This window comes from Nyctereutes procyonoides, unplaced genomic scaffold (assembly GCF_905146905.1).
Source record: "Nyctereutes procyonoides isolate TBG_1078 unplaced genomic scaffold, NYPRO_anot_genome, whole genome shotgun sequence".
Classification (NCBI taxonomy): Eukaryota; Metazoa; Chordata; class Mammalia; order Carnivora; family Canidae; genus Nyctereutes; species Nyctereutes procyonoides.
Window position 1 is genome coordinate 7129031 of NW_026575041.1, and position 17624 is coordinate 7146654.

Sequence of the window (17624 nt, forward strand, 5' to 3'; positions counted from 1 at the left end):
GCAAGGGGTTTACGGCCACTTATAAACAGAGTGATATAGTGGGGGCAGAGGTGATGAATTCAGACCAATTTCAGATTACAAAACAAAAGGAATGAAGTCTAAAAAAAAAAAATGAGAAAAGCAGTAGCTCCTTTTGCTCAATATTTCTTTGTTCCTCAAAAGGTCTGGGGCTTGGCTCTCAGGTTCTGTTAAGACCCAAGAGGTGATTTTTAGAGCTGAAGAGACACCCAGAGTCCTGCCTTCCGAATCCATGTGCTTACAATCTGATCACAGACTGTCCCTTTGAAAAAAATGGAAGGGGAAGAAAAACCACACACACAAACCAGTTGATTCAATAAAGAGCTTTTTGGTGAGTGCTCTTTCCAGGGTAATAAACCAAGCAAAACGTCTGGCTGTGTTTAAAATCAACAAAAGCAGCAGGAAAGGCAGGAAGAAGGGAATGGAGTGATCAGCTTGTTCTGAGAGCTGCCAACAATGCTGTTTCAGCAGGGGCTGTGTGAGGAGCCCCCAGAGAGAAGAGAGGAGACAAATGCAGACAGGATGGAGGCTGAGGACAGGAGAGGGAGGGATCTAGGCCTGATGGGAGGCAGATGTGGCCCAGGGCCTGGGGGAAGCTTTCCCCAGGACTCCAGGCCTATCTCGGAGCTCAGGCCTAGGGAGCCAGTGGATGTGGGGAGCTGAGAGCTACGCCTAAGCCCTCCTATCCAGATCATGAACTTGATAATAATGGCCACACTTACTGAGAGCTATAATCTGTGCCAGCCTGTGCTACTCTCTTCATGTGCATTATGATCCCCATTTTATAGGTGAGCAAACCAAGGCTCAGAGAGGCACTGGGACAGTCCACAGCTGCTAAGGGGCAGGCAGGTGCCTTATTCTTGATTCCCAGCTCCTTAACGCAGGGCCCTACTGCATCTGGCCAGGAAGGGTGTAAGCAAGGCATGCAAACCAGCTAACAGACATCTGGGAAATGCAGACTGGGAGGGAGAAGGTTAAAAATGCCCAATTTTAAGTTTAAGTCCAACTGCTGCTGGGAAATGCCAGCCATAATGTCACCAGATGAAAGGACTTTTTGCCCAGCTCCCACATGCAAACAGAGGCAGCACCCCGCCCCCCGCCAGCAGCCACCCCCCCACCTCCCCACCCCAACCTGCCATACCGATGGTGCAGTGCTCGCCGTTCCAGCCGGGGCTGCACTCGCACTTGCCGTCCCGGCACGTCCCGTGCTCCGCACAGCGTGGATGGCAGGCCCGCTGGTCGCAGGCTGCCCCCATCCAGCCTTCCTCGCAGCGGCAGGTGCCTCCCACGCAGACGCCGTGGCCCCCACAGTCGGCTGCACAGATCTCTGCGGGGAGGAGGGCAGGGGAGAAAAAAAATAAAACCACATTCTGAGCCGGTCATTGTTGCGAACAAGGGTCACACTTGGCTACCTACCTTAGCCCTGGGAGGGAAAGGTCGGGACTCCAGAGGCTTGGGAGGCTAATCTCCCCAAACAATGACCCTCAGATGCGAACAATTCTTCAGGCAAAAGCCCATCCTGTCCTGAGCCCGTTGCCCTGCCCAAATAGGGTGGACTGGAGGGCTCTCGTCTATTTGCTTTCACCGCTGGCCAGCCTGTCCCCGCTTTTGTGCTCACCACTTCCAAAGGGGCCCGGCCTCCTGAACAGATGTGAGGAAAAGTCAAATTTAATTAAAAACTGGTTATGTGTGAAAACAAAGTGAGGACGAGTCCCCCATGGCCAAGTGAAACGCTCGTGGGTCTGGCTGCGGCTTGTGCAGGCGTCCGGCCCGGCAGTTTGTTCCAGCCTTTACTCCAGGTGGGGTGAAAAGTGGGCCGGCCCCTGCACCCCGGGGTGGATCCTGGGCGCTGGCCCTGTGCTTCTGCCGCCTGTGCTCCCTCCTCCTGCGCACTGCTTTGCTACTCCAACTCCAAGCACCGCCTCAGTGGCCCTTCTGATCCAAAGCAAATAGCGGCAGGACCATGTCCCAGCCAGAGCAGAGTCACCCAGCCCTTCACAAAGGCCTGTCTGTGAGTTGGTGCAAAACACACGCTGCCCAATTCACAAGCCCCTCTGGCTCGGGGGTCAGTGACAGCTTCCCAGTTATACGAGAAGAGGTTGTGACGGCTCCAAAACCAGTTTTCAGGAAACAGGTTGAGCAGTTGTGGCCACTGATGCTCTCTGCCAAGACTGTGAGAGAGACACTGCCTGCAGGCTGTGCCTTATGGCCCCACCGTCTTCAATTGAAAACCCCATCGCTTTTGTTCTCTTTCAAACTAAATTAACTGGCACTGGGTCAAGTTGCATTTGCCCATGACAGCTTGGAAGATTCCAAGCCATGTTCCTGGTTTAGAAGCTACTAATAGTCTAGCTATTTTTGAAAAAGGATATAAATCAAAATTAGATCTCAGAGGCTTAGACCTTCCACATCAACCTACAAGACAATGGCTACAATGTTTGTGAATTAAAAAAGAAAACAACCACAACACAACAGTTGATTCCTAGGCCTGACACCTTGCAGGCACACTCTCTGAAAAGCGAAATACTACATGCACGGACACACCGAATTTCTCAGCTGTCCAGTGGAGAGAGGTCCCTTGTAAAATGGGTGGAAAGAGCCCTGACCTGGAGCTGGGGGCCCCTGGGTTCTAAGCCAGGCTCAGCAGCTTCTGAGCTGTGTGACTGGAAGCAGGTTCTTTGACATCACTGATGTATCGGGTGTGGGCAGTGATGATGACGTCACACGGCACTGCTGCTGGCCATCAGGGCTGTAGGGAGCACTTAGCCGAGTGGAAGATAGAAAAGGCCGTGGCAGAGATGCCCAACTCAAAAAGGTTTCTCAGGACAGTAAGCTTTAGACTCGGAGTCCCAGGACCCGGTAAGCAAGGTCCATGCCCGCTCAGCTCCTCCTCTGCTATATGACCCACCCTCACTGGGTGTTGGGGGAATCTGATGACATTTAAGGTCCCATCTGCCTCTAAGACCGTGGGGGCCTGTGATACAAACACCCTCCACATTACGCAGCATCATCTATCCCCAAGGCTCAGCTCAAGGGTCTGTCCTGTCCTCTGAGAGTCTGTGACTCACCCTGTGCTTATTCTCTTGCTCCTTGTCCTTCCATGTTACATGGTAAACTGACTTTCTGTTTCTGGGCCTGTCTCCTGTCAGACCAGGGGTATCAGAGGCTGCACCCAATTCTCCTGATCACGCCTACACTTGGCACCCAGCACAGAGCTTGGCACAGAACAGACCTTAATTGAAGTTTGTTGGATAAGAGATGAATCTTATGTGTGCCTGGGGCTCAAGGTGGCCTGAGAATATGAAACAATTCACATACACCCTGCTCAGTCAGGCTGAGAGTAGGTCCGGGCCTATCTCCAGTGAGCTGCCCTAATGAAAACTTCCCAGTACTGTCACTCTATCAGCAGCCTCAGGAGTGAGGCTTTCTCAGGACATTCTTCGAGCTTCCTTCCCTTCTTATACAGACATCTTTTTTAAAAAAAAATTTTTTTATAATAAATTTATTTTTTATTGGTGTTCAATTTGCCAACATACAGAATAACACCCAGTGCTCATCCCGTCAAGTGCCCCCCTCAGTGCCCGTCACCCATTCACACCCACCCCCACCCTCCTCCCCTTCCACCACCCCTAGTTCGGTTTCCCAGAGTTAGGAGTCTTTATGTTCCGTCTCCCTTTCTGATATTTCCCACACATTTCTTCTCCCTTCCCTTATATTCCCTTTCACTATTATATTCCCCAAATGCATGAGACCATATAATGTTTGTCCTTCTCTGATTGACTTATTTCACTCAGCATAATACCCTCCAGTTCCATCCACGTTGAAGCATTATACAGACATCTTGACAAAGAATGACAATCTCTAGGCCCCAGGCCTTCCTAAATCCTCTCTCTGAAATTTCTTTTTTTTTTTTCTCTCTCTGAAATTTCTGACCCACCCTCACTGCAGTGACTCCTGGTGACTTGGGAGGCAGGGCCTGCCTCAGGGCTGCTGAGAGCCCTGAGAGGGAAGATTAGTTTAGCATTTGTTTGGTTTTACTCAGCACTTTTTTTTTTCCCCAGGTGGCAGTTTATGGTGTAAAAGTAAACAGCAAGCAGGGCTTCTATTCACTGAGGTGTGAGCCAGGAGAGGGACAGGCTGCAGTGGCCAAAGCTTTGGTGTTCGCAGACGGTGGGGCATACACAGTTCAAGAGGGTCTAGAGCAGGAGAGACAGCCCTTCCCCAGCATTTGCTTGACTTCAGGACTTACCTAATGGGTAGGCCATTCCTATACCAATCAATCTGAGGGCAATGTAGATGAAAGAGGGTAAGACTTAGAATCAGATGTGATTCCGAAGACATCTTGCCAGTTACATGACCTTAGGCAACCTATCTGATTGCTGAGTTTCATTTTCTTCTTCTGTAAAATGGGGATGGTGACAGCATCCCTTCAGAGGTTTCCTGATGTATACAGTAGGTATCAATACATTCACACTGGTTTGTTCATTCTTCGAATAGTATTCCATGCCTGCCTACTAGGTACTGAAGACTGTGGCTGGTGCAGGGAATACAGAGAAAAACTAGACTCATCTCTGTCCTTTGGGGGACAATCTAGACAAAGCTCAAACTGGTATTGGAGTCCCAAGATGATCCAAATAATCTACAGCTGTTACTGCTGCCCCTTCTTGCATATATGCAGTGAATAAAACACCACAAATTTTAGGATCACACAGCTTTGGTATCTACCCTTGGTTTTGCAACTTGTTGGCTGGGTGATCCACAAGTTGCAAGTTATGAAATTCATTGAGCCTCACTTTCTATTTCTGTGAAACAGGTATAATAATTCCCATTTCATCCATCTCATAGGGTTGGTGTTACATCAAATGAGGTAATGTGTGGGAAAGCCATTTTTGACTTAACGACTAATACTTATACCAGGTTTTAGAGTTTACAAAGTACTCTTCGTACATAATTTCTCACTTAACTATCACAACCATGCTGTCTGAACACCTGGTTACTGTAGGTGAGGCTTCTGAGACCCAGAGAGCACAGGTGGATTCTACAGGCCATAGAGTCACCTGGTGCTTTTTCCTTCCTTCGACAATTCTCAGAGCAATGTGCAAGACAGACATTTTAAGATTAAGGAAACCGATCGGCAAAGAGGCAGGCTTTCCTTGTGGGGACCTCCTGGTTCTCCCAGCAGATCTGTCTTCTTTTCTGCCTGTTGCTTCTTCTTTGTTACATCCAAGTCAGCCCCTGGATAAATGTGAAATGAAATAAGATCCCCTACGTAGAATTTCCCAGACACTGAGTCTCATTTTCGTCATCTGGAGACTGCTGGGCTGTCCATCCAAACAGTCCATTTCCTCGCCAGTTTACACTAGACATGCTCTCCTGGCATGAAGCTAAGGTTGCCCAGTGGCTGGGTACCTCCCCATCAGCTTTTTATAAGCTGGGTGGTGAGCTCTTACACAGTTTAATGGAAGGGGCCTGAACATGGTGACCTTGATGTTTATTGGGTGCTAACTGATGGTAACACAACCTGTCAGCATTTGGGTTCTCAGAGCAGGAGACCCAGTGACTCCTGATGGGAGCAGTAATCGGAGATGCTACTTTGTCATTTAGCCTCGAGTTATAGGTTCTGTTGTTATTTTTCTTATATGCCTCACCTTCTTTTTTTCTTTTTTCTTTTCTTTTTTTTGTCCTTGAAATAAAAGGAACTGCTTTAGTTTTCCTTTTTGATTTTGCTTTGAAATTAAAGCAGATATAACTTCCCAGAGTGGTTGCAGGAAATGAGATAAGATGATGCTGAAGAATGGACTTTGACAGATCATCTGCCCCTTACATAACGTACACAGTACTCTGTGAAATTTGGGTCACAGTGTCGCTTCAGCCCTAGTTCCCTTGCTTGTCATATGGGGATGACACTAACTACCAGAGAGGATTGTTGTAGCAATTACTCTCACTTGATTTATTTCTTGAGTGCCCACTATGTGCAAGTCCTACAGAGGGCGCAGGGATCCAGTAGTGATCATGACAGGCAAGGTTCTTTCCTGACCTCAAGGAATTTACATTCTAGCTCAGCAGACAGACACAATGGAAATCAGCTATACAAGTTAACTTCTACAAAGTGCCTGGCACACAGTTCAGGGTATATTAAGTTGTGCACATAGATATTCTTGTGTGAGAGAAAAATGAGGTGTAGTGGTGCTTGTACTGGACATCAAAACATCAGACTTATGTAACATAGCCGATACCAGTGACCATTTGGTAAATGCCCATTGACCTTCATGTGATAAACATCAGAGCTTACTGGCTCAATGCTGGAGGGGTTGAGGCCCAAAGGAATCTTTTGAAGAATTATATCCTATGGAGGATATAATTGGGCAGGGTAGACTTAGGCTCAGATTCTGATTTCCCAGTTTCCTTAGGTCCTTGTGGGGTCCTTGGAGAATTAATTACTCAATCTTGCTGAGTCATACTTCCTCATGCTCAAAGAGAAGAGAGTAATAATGGTCCCCCACTAGGTGAGCTGTGATAATGGAAGAAAATGATGCACATGAATGGCCCCATGGAAATTATTCTATGTACATGACTGATCAATGAGGACTTAAGATATCTTGTATCAACAGAGCTGCTGCTTACCTATCATAGAGGTGTCTTCTTGAAGAGCAAAATATTAGCTCTTATAGTAAGCAGCCTCAAAATTTAGGTATGCTTTCTCTAGGCACCTCGCCTGGCACCATCAGCCAAAGTCATCAAAATCCCGTTGGAAACCATTTGTATTTGTAGCCTCAGCTTCCTCCTGAAATCAGGCAAAAATCCCCAGCTGTCTTAAAATTCTAATTCTGAGCCTGTGAAGTTATTGACTGAACCATACAGGACCCTGGAGATAAACCAGGTCAGTCCTAAGAACAAGTGAGGTCTCCTCTGAAGGAAAACCATGCCCTCTGGCCTTCCTTTATGCACATCCGCCCTGCTCACTGGTGTATACACCTGTGTTCTCTCCAGATCAGGAGTCCACCTAATGGCAGGCTCCAGCTTTTTCTCATCTAGGTTCCCTGGCAGCAGGCACCAGGCATGGCACTGCATGAGATCTCGACAAATATTTGTTGAAAGAACAGATGAATTGAAAAAAAAAAAAAACTTCATGAAAGGAGCATTATGTCAGTTGGGCTCAACTGTGTCTCAGGGCCATATTGTACAAAATTCATTTGGCGAGATATATTCACACAAGGTTCAGTCTCCTTTGTGCCCATCCTTCTTAGAAACTCATCTGCAATCTCTGAGAACTCTGTAATTTTAAAGGGCCTCAGTCCTTACACTGTCATGCATACTTTCCTTCTTGCTGCTGCCCCCATCACACCCATTCTCCTTCCATGATGTGGAAGCAAATAGGCATGTGAGAAAGAAGTGTAAAGGGTAGAGAAAGATGTAAGGTTTGGCTCTTGGTTAATTGTACCCCCAAAGTATATACATAAGGGAAAATACTGCCCCAGGCTCCTCTCATTAAATGTTAATCCCCATATGAGCCTGGATGAAGCCTGGGGCCTAGCACAGCTACTTTTTAATTTGTCTGGACTTACTTTACAATCCTGTTCATTAAAATAGCTGGTAGGGGAAGCTGTGGTGTTCCCCTAAAGGGACAGGCTTACATATATTTTTCTCATAAAATTTCTCCGGCTTGGAAAGATGCTCAAAACAGCCACAAGTAGGGAATGGAGGAGTCCTCACCTAAGGATCTGTATGTTTTCCGGCTGAGCAAGGAACAGAGGCAGGTGAAACAGAAGCTGGGTCCCATGTGACTTCCTGGCAGTCCTCTAATAAGTCTGTATTTAGCAGTAAAAGGGATAATAGGGAAAATTGTTCTATTTTGCTTAGGACCTGAAGTTCTTAACATGCCCTTAAAAAATTGTAAAAGAGGTTTAAATCATTTTCAATTGATTCCTGCTAGGATTTTCTGTTTTGTCACTAGCTCATCAGAGTTAGTGCACAGCGTGGGGAATTTCTCTGAAATCCTGGTACACGTTAAGTCCAAGACACATAGATACCACTTGAAGCAGAAATAGGGAGAACATGTAGGACCTTTGTTGGTGGCACACAAATATTATCCCATTAAATCCTCAGAATAGCCCTGCAATGATATTTTCATTCCTGCATCATAGTTAGCAAACAGTGTGAAGAGATGAAGTGACTTGCTTACAGCCACTTAACTAGAATGAAAGGTGACTGTGATTAACACAGCTCTTTGGTCTGTGACTTGTGTGACCAGGTTAAAGCAAAAGCTCAGCCGTTATCTGACGTATTTCCATGATTACTGGTTACGTATTAGATCATTGCCCCAACTAGAGTACAGGATCTCTGAGACCAGCCTAAGTCTCCTTCCTCACTCTGACCCAATGTTTACCATTAAGTACTTTTCCTTTTGTTTGTGTGTCTGTTCATCTGTCAGTTCATCCTCCATCTGTTTATCTACGCATCCATCTGTTCAAGCCACCCAACTATCTAATCATGTAACTAGCTACCCAATCACCAGGCCATTTAACAGCCCATCTGTCTATCTGCCTGTCCATTTGTCCATCCATCCAACCGTCCATCCATCCATCTCCCATCCATCCATCCCTCCATCCCTCTATCCATCTATCACCCATCCCTCCCCCCCCTACCTGCCCTCCATCCATCACCCACCAATCTATCCCCCATCCATCCAGCTATGGAACTCAGACAAGTTACTTCATCCTTCTGTTCCTCAGCTTTCTCGTCTGCAAAACAGGGTTTATATACTAACATCTCAGGTTCATCTATGAAGTTTAAATGAACACCATGTAACATGCCTAGTATCATGCACATCTTTTATAGACTAAATGCTGTATGGCAACTGTATCATGTTTATGTGCTGGAAAGATCCAGGAAAAGGGAGGGGTTGATACTGGGGAGAGCAAGGGGATGATGTGAGTATATATGGTGCCCCTCAGTAGCTGGAGAGGACCAGATCTAGAGCATAATCTGAGGGACAGCACTTTGTGGGCATCTGGTCTTCTGGAGAGGTATATGTAGACTGAGACATGTTTAAGAGATAGGCCAAGATAATGAAAGCACTTCACCAATGGCTTCAATGTTCTTCATGCAGTAGAAATCTCTATAAATGAATAGAGGTGGACATTTAAAAGCCCTTTGGTGAATGAGAGCAAGAATTCACAAAGTATAAGAAGATCTGTAGTTGGAAGGGCCTAGAAAAATCTAAAGATCATGAACATGAGGTCATCTGGTGTCCAGTGCTCAGAAGTGGTCTGTAAGCTGAGTAGTGAGTGGCTGGGATGGTCATGGGTTTTACAAGGTGGATGTGGACAGAGGCAGAGAGACAAGAGAGCTACAAGTGACCAAAGAGAACATCTGGAGGTGAAGGACAATGTGTAGGGGAAAATGATGGAGAAGGAGGGAGCTGACATTGAGCAGGAAGTGGTCTGTTTCTGGCCACAGGATCTCCCTCAGGTGGGTTTAGGAGAAAAACTTAGAGGAGCAGTTTTTGTGATGAGAGCATGAGAAGACACTTCAGAGATGCTTTAGTCATTCTGTAGAGAGGAAAATGAGGGCTGGCAGAGAGGAAATGCCTTGTCCTTTGCCTCACAGGGACACGTATGTCAGTATTTGAGCAAAAACTTGATGGCTGCCTTAGGAAAGTCATGAAGGGGCCAGCTAGACAAATGGCTGAAGGGGGGGTGCTTCCTACACTCTGTGGCCCCCCTTGTGCCTCTGTACAAGCTGTTCCATGGTCTGGGCTCCCCTTTTACCTCGGTCTGCCCATGTAGAACCATACATTGGCTTTGAGTTCTGGCTCTTCTTCTTTGAAGCCTCATTTTAGGGTCCTAGCTGGAACGAGTTTCACCCCCTGCCTTCTCAAAGCACTTGATGTGAACCTTTATCAGGGTAATTAGTCTACTCTGTTGCCTCCACAGGCCTGCCATCACTGACCTGATCTCTACGTTCCCTGGTAAGTCTTCTACAGGAAACGTATCTTCTGACTACATCCGTATAACTATTCAAGGTTCTACCATTTTGCAAAGAACAGAGGCTTGTATTCACACAAGCTGGTGTAAGAGCTTGCTATGCTACTTCCCAGCTACATAGCATGCCTCTGGGCCTTAGCTTTGTCATTTATAGAGTGGCAATACTGAGTCCTATCTGCCAGAACCCTAAACTTGGTTTGAAAATATATTGATCACCTACCATGTGCCAGCTACTCCTAGAGGCTAGGGATTCAGAAATTATACTAAATTATCCTATCCGCAAGGAACTCAAGCCTACCCACACGTGTAAAGGAGCACCCAGCTGTCACCACGCCCAATACACAGCAGGGTACCTTTCTCTCCCATAGATAGATATCCCATATTTTGAACAACTTGGTTTCAATATAGCACCCCCTTCCCTCCTTCTCTCACTAAATTGGGCAGATGGCTTTTTAGTCTCAGTGTAGGTTTCAGGAAGGAGCCAGGAGAGGAAAGTACAGAAAAGGAGCCTTCAACTTCCTTACGGTAATTGGTCTCCTTTTGACACTGAGGCCAAACCCAAGCCACTCTCCAGTGCATTTCAACTTCCATTCCTATCACCAGAGGGTCAGCACTGCCCCCAGCCTGGCTCTGTCCCACAGAACCAGTTGGCAGAAAGCTAATGAGCCTTAGAAACCACATGGCCTTTCACCCTACTCAAGGAGTGAGGAGTGCTTTCAAACCAAGCAGAAAAGTGGATTCCAGGATGTTGGTGCATAGCAGTCTCCACACCTATTCCCCCAGGACCAGAATTTCGAACTTTATGAAGCACCTATCACAGGAAGTAATAAGCCACTGCTATTCACCTTAATTGGATGGTAGGTATCTGGCTTTCTGATTAGAGGAGTTCAAACCTAGCTTGGAGGAGGCCTCCCCTCTTCACCCTCTCTCTACTGCCACAAATATTCCAAGCAAAGCCTCTGCAGACTACTAGTCTTTCCTGGAAAGTGCCACATTCTATTGCATCTTTATACCATGCTTCAATCTTTGACTTCTACAATGGGCTGCTGCTAGGTGCTTGTCTCTCCCTTCTATCTCTGCCAACTCAAATGCAACCTCCATCGCCCATCTTAAATCCCGCTTCCTTCAAGAAGCCACCCTGATCACCCTGAAAGCAGTCACTCTATTCCTTGAACCATGTAGTACTGCCAGATACATCATGGTCAAGATCCTTTTTACATGGTTCTTGGCAGTGGCATCCAGTGCAGTGAAACCTTATGTGAACTTTATACCTGATTCATCAGCAGTATCAGCATAAACCTCAGAAATGGCCAATGGCAGAGTTATGCAGGGGATAAACGGGCTCTGAACCCAGAGAAGGCTGGATTTGAATCCTTGTTTTCTCAGAGTGTCTCTGGGCAAATCCCTCAAGCTCTCTCAACCCTGGATCCCTGGGACCAACATCTCCAGTTTCAGAGACCTATGTATTTGAATAAATCATGAAGCCTATACATGAAGGAGCTCTTTAAAATGTAAATAAAATTTCCATTCAAAGAATAGTTATTATTTTAAAATTACAAGTTATATACTAGCAGTTTGATTCGGGAAGACAACCAGAGATTGTGTACAAGTCATCAGCTTGGGCATCCAAACAGAAACCTGATTCTGAAGCCCAGTTTCAGGAGGGCTTATATTTACATACTGAAGAGCTCCAATTCTGATAGAAAATGTTCTAGGGCTGTCAGGGGAAATTCTACTAAATTACAAAGCTGCCAGCTCCTGGTTTATCAACCTTTAACTCTGGCACTATTTAGTACTATGGCTGTCTGGGCCCAATTTCCCAGTCTTTGATTAAATGTTAGGAACTGACCATCTCATTGTGTCTAAACCTGCACGCTACTTCCCGGACTGGTGGGTCCTTCTCTGCCTCCTTCCAACACCCTTTCTTCTTTCTTTGCCTCACTGTCAATCTCTCAGATATTTATTATTCTGAACTTTGATTTCAGGCTATCACTTGCTGCTGGGAAGGGGTACAGGAAATGTCAAGTCTCAATGGATATTATTCCTCGGCTGAAATTCTAACCTCGGGTTTCTCCTTCCGTAACATACCTATACAGAAATAGCCCAGCCTGATCATTTCCTTTTGATGTTTAATTGGATGTCGGTGCTGTGCTTTCTGGGCTGAGAAGCTAATGCTTCTCAGAGAGGGAACAATTCCAGCTACACACATGAGACTTGTAGCAAGGAGAATGCTCCACGCTGAATCTAATTTTCTCTCCCATCCATGAACATAAGACAATTTCTCTGGCATTAAAGCATCTCACTCAGTCTTTCTGTCATTAATAAGAATTAAATTCTGTTCCCTCAAATTTAAATGCAATTATATTTGCCTCGTAAATAAAATTGAATTACCGTTTTCAAAATTTAGCACTAATGCAAATGCTATGTTTAGAGCTTTAATTTTTTTTAACTCTGTTACTACTTTCAGCTTACTGTTATTTTTTTTAAACATTGGGCTTATTTTGCTGTCAACTGTGACTTAATTTGATAACAGTGCTTTTCCATTTCCTATCTATCCCGTCATATTCGTTATTAATGAGGCTTTATGACTTGTTTTCCTTTTTGGGAGGGGTGGGGAGAGAAATAGAGAGGAAATGGCAACTCAGAGGATCTGAGTTTGAATTCTGAAGGTCCTACCTAAGAGAAGGTGAACCCAGTCCAGGTTAGGCTGAGAGAGCTAAAGAAAGAGCCCTGACATGAAGTCTGACAGGGAAATCTTCAATGTGCATCGGAAATTTTTTTAATACAAAATTTTCAGCAAGGCATTCAGCGAACACCATGGTTTGGACCCTGCCTACCTTTCTGGCCTTATTTCTTCTACCCACCGCGTGGCTGCTACTCTCTATTCGGAGGCAGGATGTTCCAGAAGCCTGTGTACTTCATGCATGCTGTTCCCTCTGCCTGGATCCCCTCTACCCCCAGACCCCTCTAATGGTCCAGCTTCCTAGTCTCCTCTTTGGGGGGTCTCAGCTTCCACTCTCACCTGTCTTCTGGTTGAGCTCACTGCTCTTGCCCTTGGTCTCCCAAACCTCACGTACACACATAGGGCAGAGCTCTTGTCATGCCTCCTAACTAGGTGTTGCTTCCTGAGTGGGCTGAGGCTCTCTGATCTTTGGTACCCAGAACACTGCCTAGCATGCAGGGAGCCCAGAAAGGGTCACAAGTGAATGCCTGTGCTTGTCAAGGGCACAGGTGCAGATCTGGAGCTGTTCTGGGATGCTCTCTCTGTGAGGCTGTGCTCCTCTCTGGAATCCAGCTCAGAAAGCTCATTATCTGGCAGGAAGCTGATGCTAATGCTGTTTGGCCCTTGTGCTGTTGTTTGGGGATAAATATGTCAGCACATTAATAACTTCATCTAGACTCAATGACTAGTGATGAGTGGGGGAAGGGAGTGGGAGGGAGTCAGAAACCACAAGGAAGCTGAGCCTCTGAGAGAAAAAGCAAGTTGTTCAAGGTTACCTAGACTCAAATCCAGGTCTAGCTCCAAACCTTCACTGTATAAACTGTTCTCAGACTTAAATTTGAAAGAGTCCAAGGACTGTTTGGCTAATCTAGATTTAAGCATGCATTTTAAAAATAGACACTTGATTTACTGAGTGCTTACTGAATGCCAGCACTATGCTATGCATTTTATACACACGTATTGAAGCTAATTTGAAAAACAACCATCCAAAGCAGGTGTCATTAGCCATATTCTTTGGATAAGCTCAGTCTTAAAAATCTAGCTTGGTCCCACTCCAAATCCCATGCAATTCTTTCTGACTGCACATGCTCCCTCCAAACCCGTGCCACTGAATCTCTAAAAGATCTCCACCTGTTATCTCATGAAACTCAATTGCAATGAAATGATAAGAGTCATAAACCACCAGCATGGGCATTTTATAGGCGGAATCTCTGCCATGTCCTGCTTCTATGAGCCAGCAACCCAAAGGAATAAAATGTCGTGAGAGGGCCCTCGAACATAACAGGCATTTATGGAAGACAAGATTGGAGAGAGCTCACAGAGCAGTGGATATGAGGAATGAATTTATGAGGCTGAGGACTGAGGCTGCTGGGCTGGGGTGGAGGGTGAAGGAAGACCTGAAGGAGAGCCAACAGAGACGCATAAGGTGGATCCAAGTGACCACATTTGAAGTGGTATCCCGGAGAGTGTCACAGAGCCTGAAATTGTCATTAGGCTCTGAAAGAGAAGGTAAACTTTTCTCATCGTGAGGAGGGGCTAAGTTCCTTCCTTTTTCTAAGGCAACTCAAAGCCAAGAAGATGAAAAGCCAACTAAAGCACTCGGGGTTGGTGGGGAGAGTCATTTTGCTCAGCAGCGCTGTCGAGTGCACCCACTTTCTGCAAAAGCTGATGAGGCATCCAGCCCACCATGGCCTCTCCCCGGGGGGAAGTTGGCTTGCAGGAGGTGAAATGACACCAACTTTTGTCCAGGAGGGGTTCCGGTTGGCTGGCATGGCACACAAAACTAACATGAACTAGGTCTGGAAAGTGACAAGGAGCCCAGGGATTTGGTTTTAGCTCTGCAAGGTGTGCATGCATGTGTGTATGTGCGTGCATGCGTGTGTGTGTGTGTGTGCGCACATGGGTCTGTACAGGAGTGTGGGGGTGTACTGGGGTGGGGAGGAGGGTCTTTAGAGGACAGATCAGACTGGTAGTGTGCTGGGATCTTTCTGGGCAGAGCCTTTAGCTTCTTCTTTGATGTGTCACTGGGTAAGTCATTCATTGAATAATCGCCGAGAACCTAACCCATGTCAGGCCTTGTGCTAGGGATACTCATAGACCCTGACCTCATGGAGTTCACAGAGAAGCACGATTACGGTATATTGCTCAGTATACCACAGAGCTTGGGAGAGGCCTTGGAGCCATATCTGGTTTGAACTGGACTCTGCCACTTGCTGACAAGGACTTTACTTTTCTGAGCTTCAGTTTTCTTCTCTAGAAAAGGGAACTGGTAATACTTTCTTTACAGGGTTGATGTGAACCTTAACTAAGATAATGGTTGTAATGCACTCAGTTTAGTAGCTGGTACATGGTAGGCACAAAGAAATGGGTGGCTCTAAGTAATGCTCCACCCTTATAAGGAAGGGATGGAAAGGGGGCTGGAGGCAAGAGCTGAGGACTTGGAAACAGAGCTCCTAGATTTATTTTTGTTTTTAAAAGATTTTATTTGTCCATGAGAGACACACAGAGAGAAGCAGAGACATAGGCAGAGGGAGAAGCAGGCTCCCTGTGGGGAGCTGGATGCAGGACTCAATCCCAGGAACCCAGGATCACGACCTGAGCCAAAGGCAGATGCTCAACCACTGAGCCACCCAGGCATCCCAAGCTCCTAGATTTAATTCACACTCTCCCACTGCTTAGCTGAGTTACTTTGGACAAGTCATTTCCTTCTCCAGCTCTTCAGCATCTGTAAAACCACAGCACTAACAATCACCACCACTATCATCACTATGACCATCCCCCCAAGACTGGAAAAACGAAGTCCCACTGGGTCCTGAGCTGAGGACACGGGTATGCTGGGGGTGGGGCATATAGCCTGTGCTCTTCTGGGCCTTAGGCATTTGTCCCAATAGTTCTCTTACACTGCTTCTCCGGAAGGACTATTGCATGAAGGAGGCTAGATTTCAGGAGGAAATTCTGAGAGGAGATTGGAAGCCGAGCTGCTGGGAACTCAGGGGCCTGAGTAAACAGGTATATAAAATCTGACTTCACTGTTTCCACAAACGTAACCAAAGTGCTGGGGAACTCCTTAGCTCACATTTCATTATAAGCCAGTTGTTGAGGGCAAGGCATGTTGATTTCAGCTACTTTCATTAAATCCTGTTCCCTGGGCCAAACAGTGAGATGTCTCTTCATCTCGGAGGACATGGCCCTCCTTCCCCTGAGGGCCAAGTGATGATTTCTGCCGACCCCACAACCCACAGTCAGTGCCGATGGTGTGAGGAGCACTTGGGGATGCACTGCTGGCCTGGGCAGTGTGTGTGCCAGCTCTGCCATGTCAGGAGCAAAACACACAAATCATAAGATGAGAGCTGCCTCTTACTGGGTGTCTAAGTCATGCCAGGCACTGTGTCAACCACTTTACCTACATTTTCTCACTGAGTCCTTACAACAATCTCACAGGTAATTTTACCTTGAAGGAAATTGAGGTGACAGGAGGTTGAGCAACTTGCAGAAGTCATTCTACTTGCAGGAAGCAGATATTCTGTGACAAAGCCCAGTGCCTGTCCCACTACCTTGTAGCTCACCCCCTGAACATAGAGACTGTCTCTATGTTCCAGCTTCAGTGGCATCCAGTAGATCCAGTGGGATCCAGTGGCATCCATAAGGCATCTCTTGCTTAGCTTTGTGGCAAAATTGTTTTCAAACAGCTTCCACTCGGTGAAAATGCCCTTGGAAGGGAGGCAGGAGAAAGATGCTTGCTCACTCCACCCAGGCACTATTTTATGTGCGAACATATATCCTATAATTTAATGATCACATGACCTTTGAGGAAGATGCTATTATCTCTAGGTTCCAGATCAGGAAACTAAAGTGGAGAAAAGCCAGGACCCTGCCAAGGTCATACACTTAGCACATGGAGGTGCTGGGACTGAGCCCAGGCAGGTACTGCCGATATGGGGGGGGGGGGCGGGCAGGGAGTGGGTGGAGAGAGAGAAAATCACCTTCCAAGTGCTTTCGCTAGCCTTCTGACAGGCTTCTGGAGGGGAAGTGACAGCTGAGGAGAAAGCGGCCTGTGGAGAGGCAACACAGAGAGCTGGGAAGCAGGCAAGGCCTGGGGCTCCAGGCGGAACTTCGGCTGCCGCCTCCTCAGGTACCAGTGTGCCTTAGCTCAGTCTGATGACCCCCCTGAACCCCCCAGGGGAGGATTCAGATGATGTCATACCTGGTCACCCCACCCATGGGACCATCGTGTGCATGCACCTGTGTGAAATATCTCTGTAAGCTGTGAAGCACTCGACAAACACAAATTGCTATTACGTTGCCAGGGGAGGCAGTCATTTTGAAGCCACCTTTGAAATCCCTGGCCTGGTGGCAGTCATGACACTGTGAGTCAGCTGTAGGCTGGAGATTTAAAAACTATAATCCACATTCCTGAGAGGCCATATTTCATCTTGACCCTATGAAATGTCTTCATTAACATCAAGGGCTCTCATCAGGGGCTGTTTTAATCATAATCATAACAACCGCTAACATTTACTGAGCCCGTATCGTGATCTGAGTAGCATGCTAAGTGCTTCTTTAATATCATTTTAAATAATTCACCACATAATAATTTTCCAAATAATAACCCCAGAAGGTAGGCACCGTTAACACCTCCATTTCACAGCTTAGGGACCTGAAGGAATTTGCCCAAAGTTGTAACTAGTATGTAGCAGGGCCAATGTTTGAACCAAGGTCTGTTTGGCTCCGGGACACTTCTCATCACTTGGAGCTCCCTGTCGTTGCACATGAGGCCACACAAATTTCACACCAGTTATGGGAAGTGGTGTATGCAGAATTGAGGAAGACAAGCTCTCATGGTCTATTCAACGTCCCTCCCAATGGGTCTGCTGTCTCCTTTTGCAGGACCAACTAAA

The 17624-nt window shown here is 46.6% G+C and overlaps 1 protein-coding gene across 9 annotated transcripts in view; it reads right to left on the reverse strand.

The window, feature by feature from the left end:
- Positions 1-17624, reverse strand: part of TENM4 (teneurin transmembrane protein 4) — a 733541-nt gene that overhangs the window by 123151 nt on the left and 592766 nt on the right. For all 9 annotated transcript variants that reach the window (XM_055320381.1, XM_055320386.1, XM_055320385.1 and 6 more), the window contains one exon: positions 1160-1345. In XM_055320381.1, coding sequence (XP_055176356.1) covers positions 1160-1345 — 186 coding nt within the window. The remainder of the gene's footprint in view (positions 1-1159; positions 1346-17624) is intronic.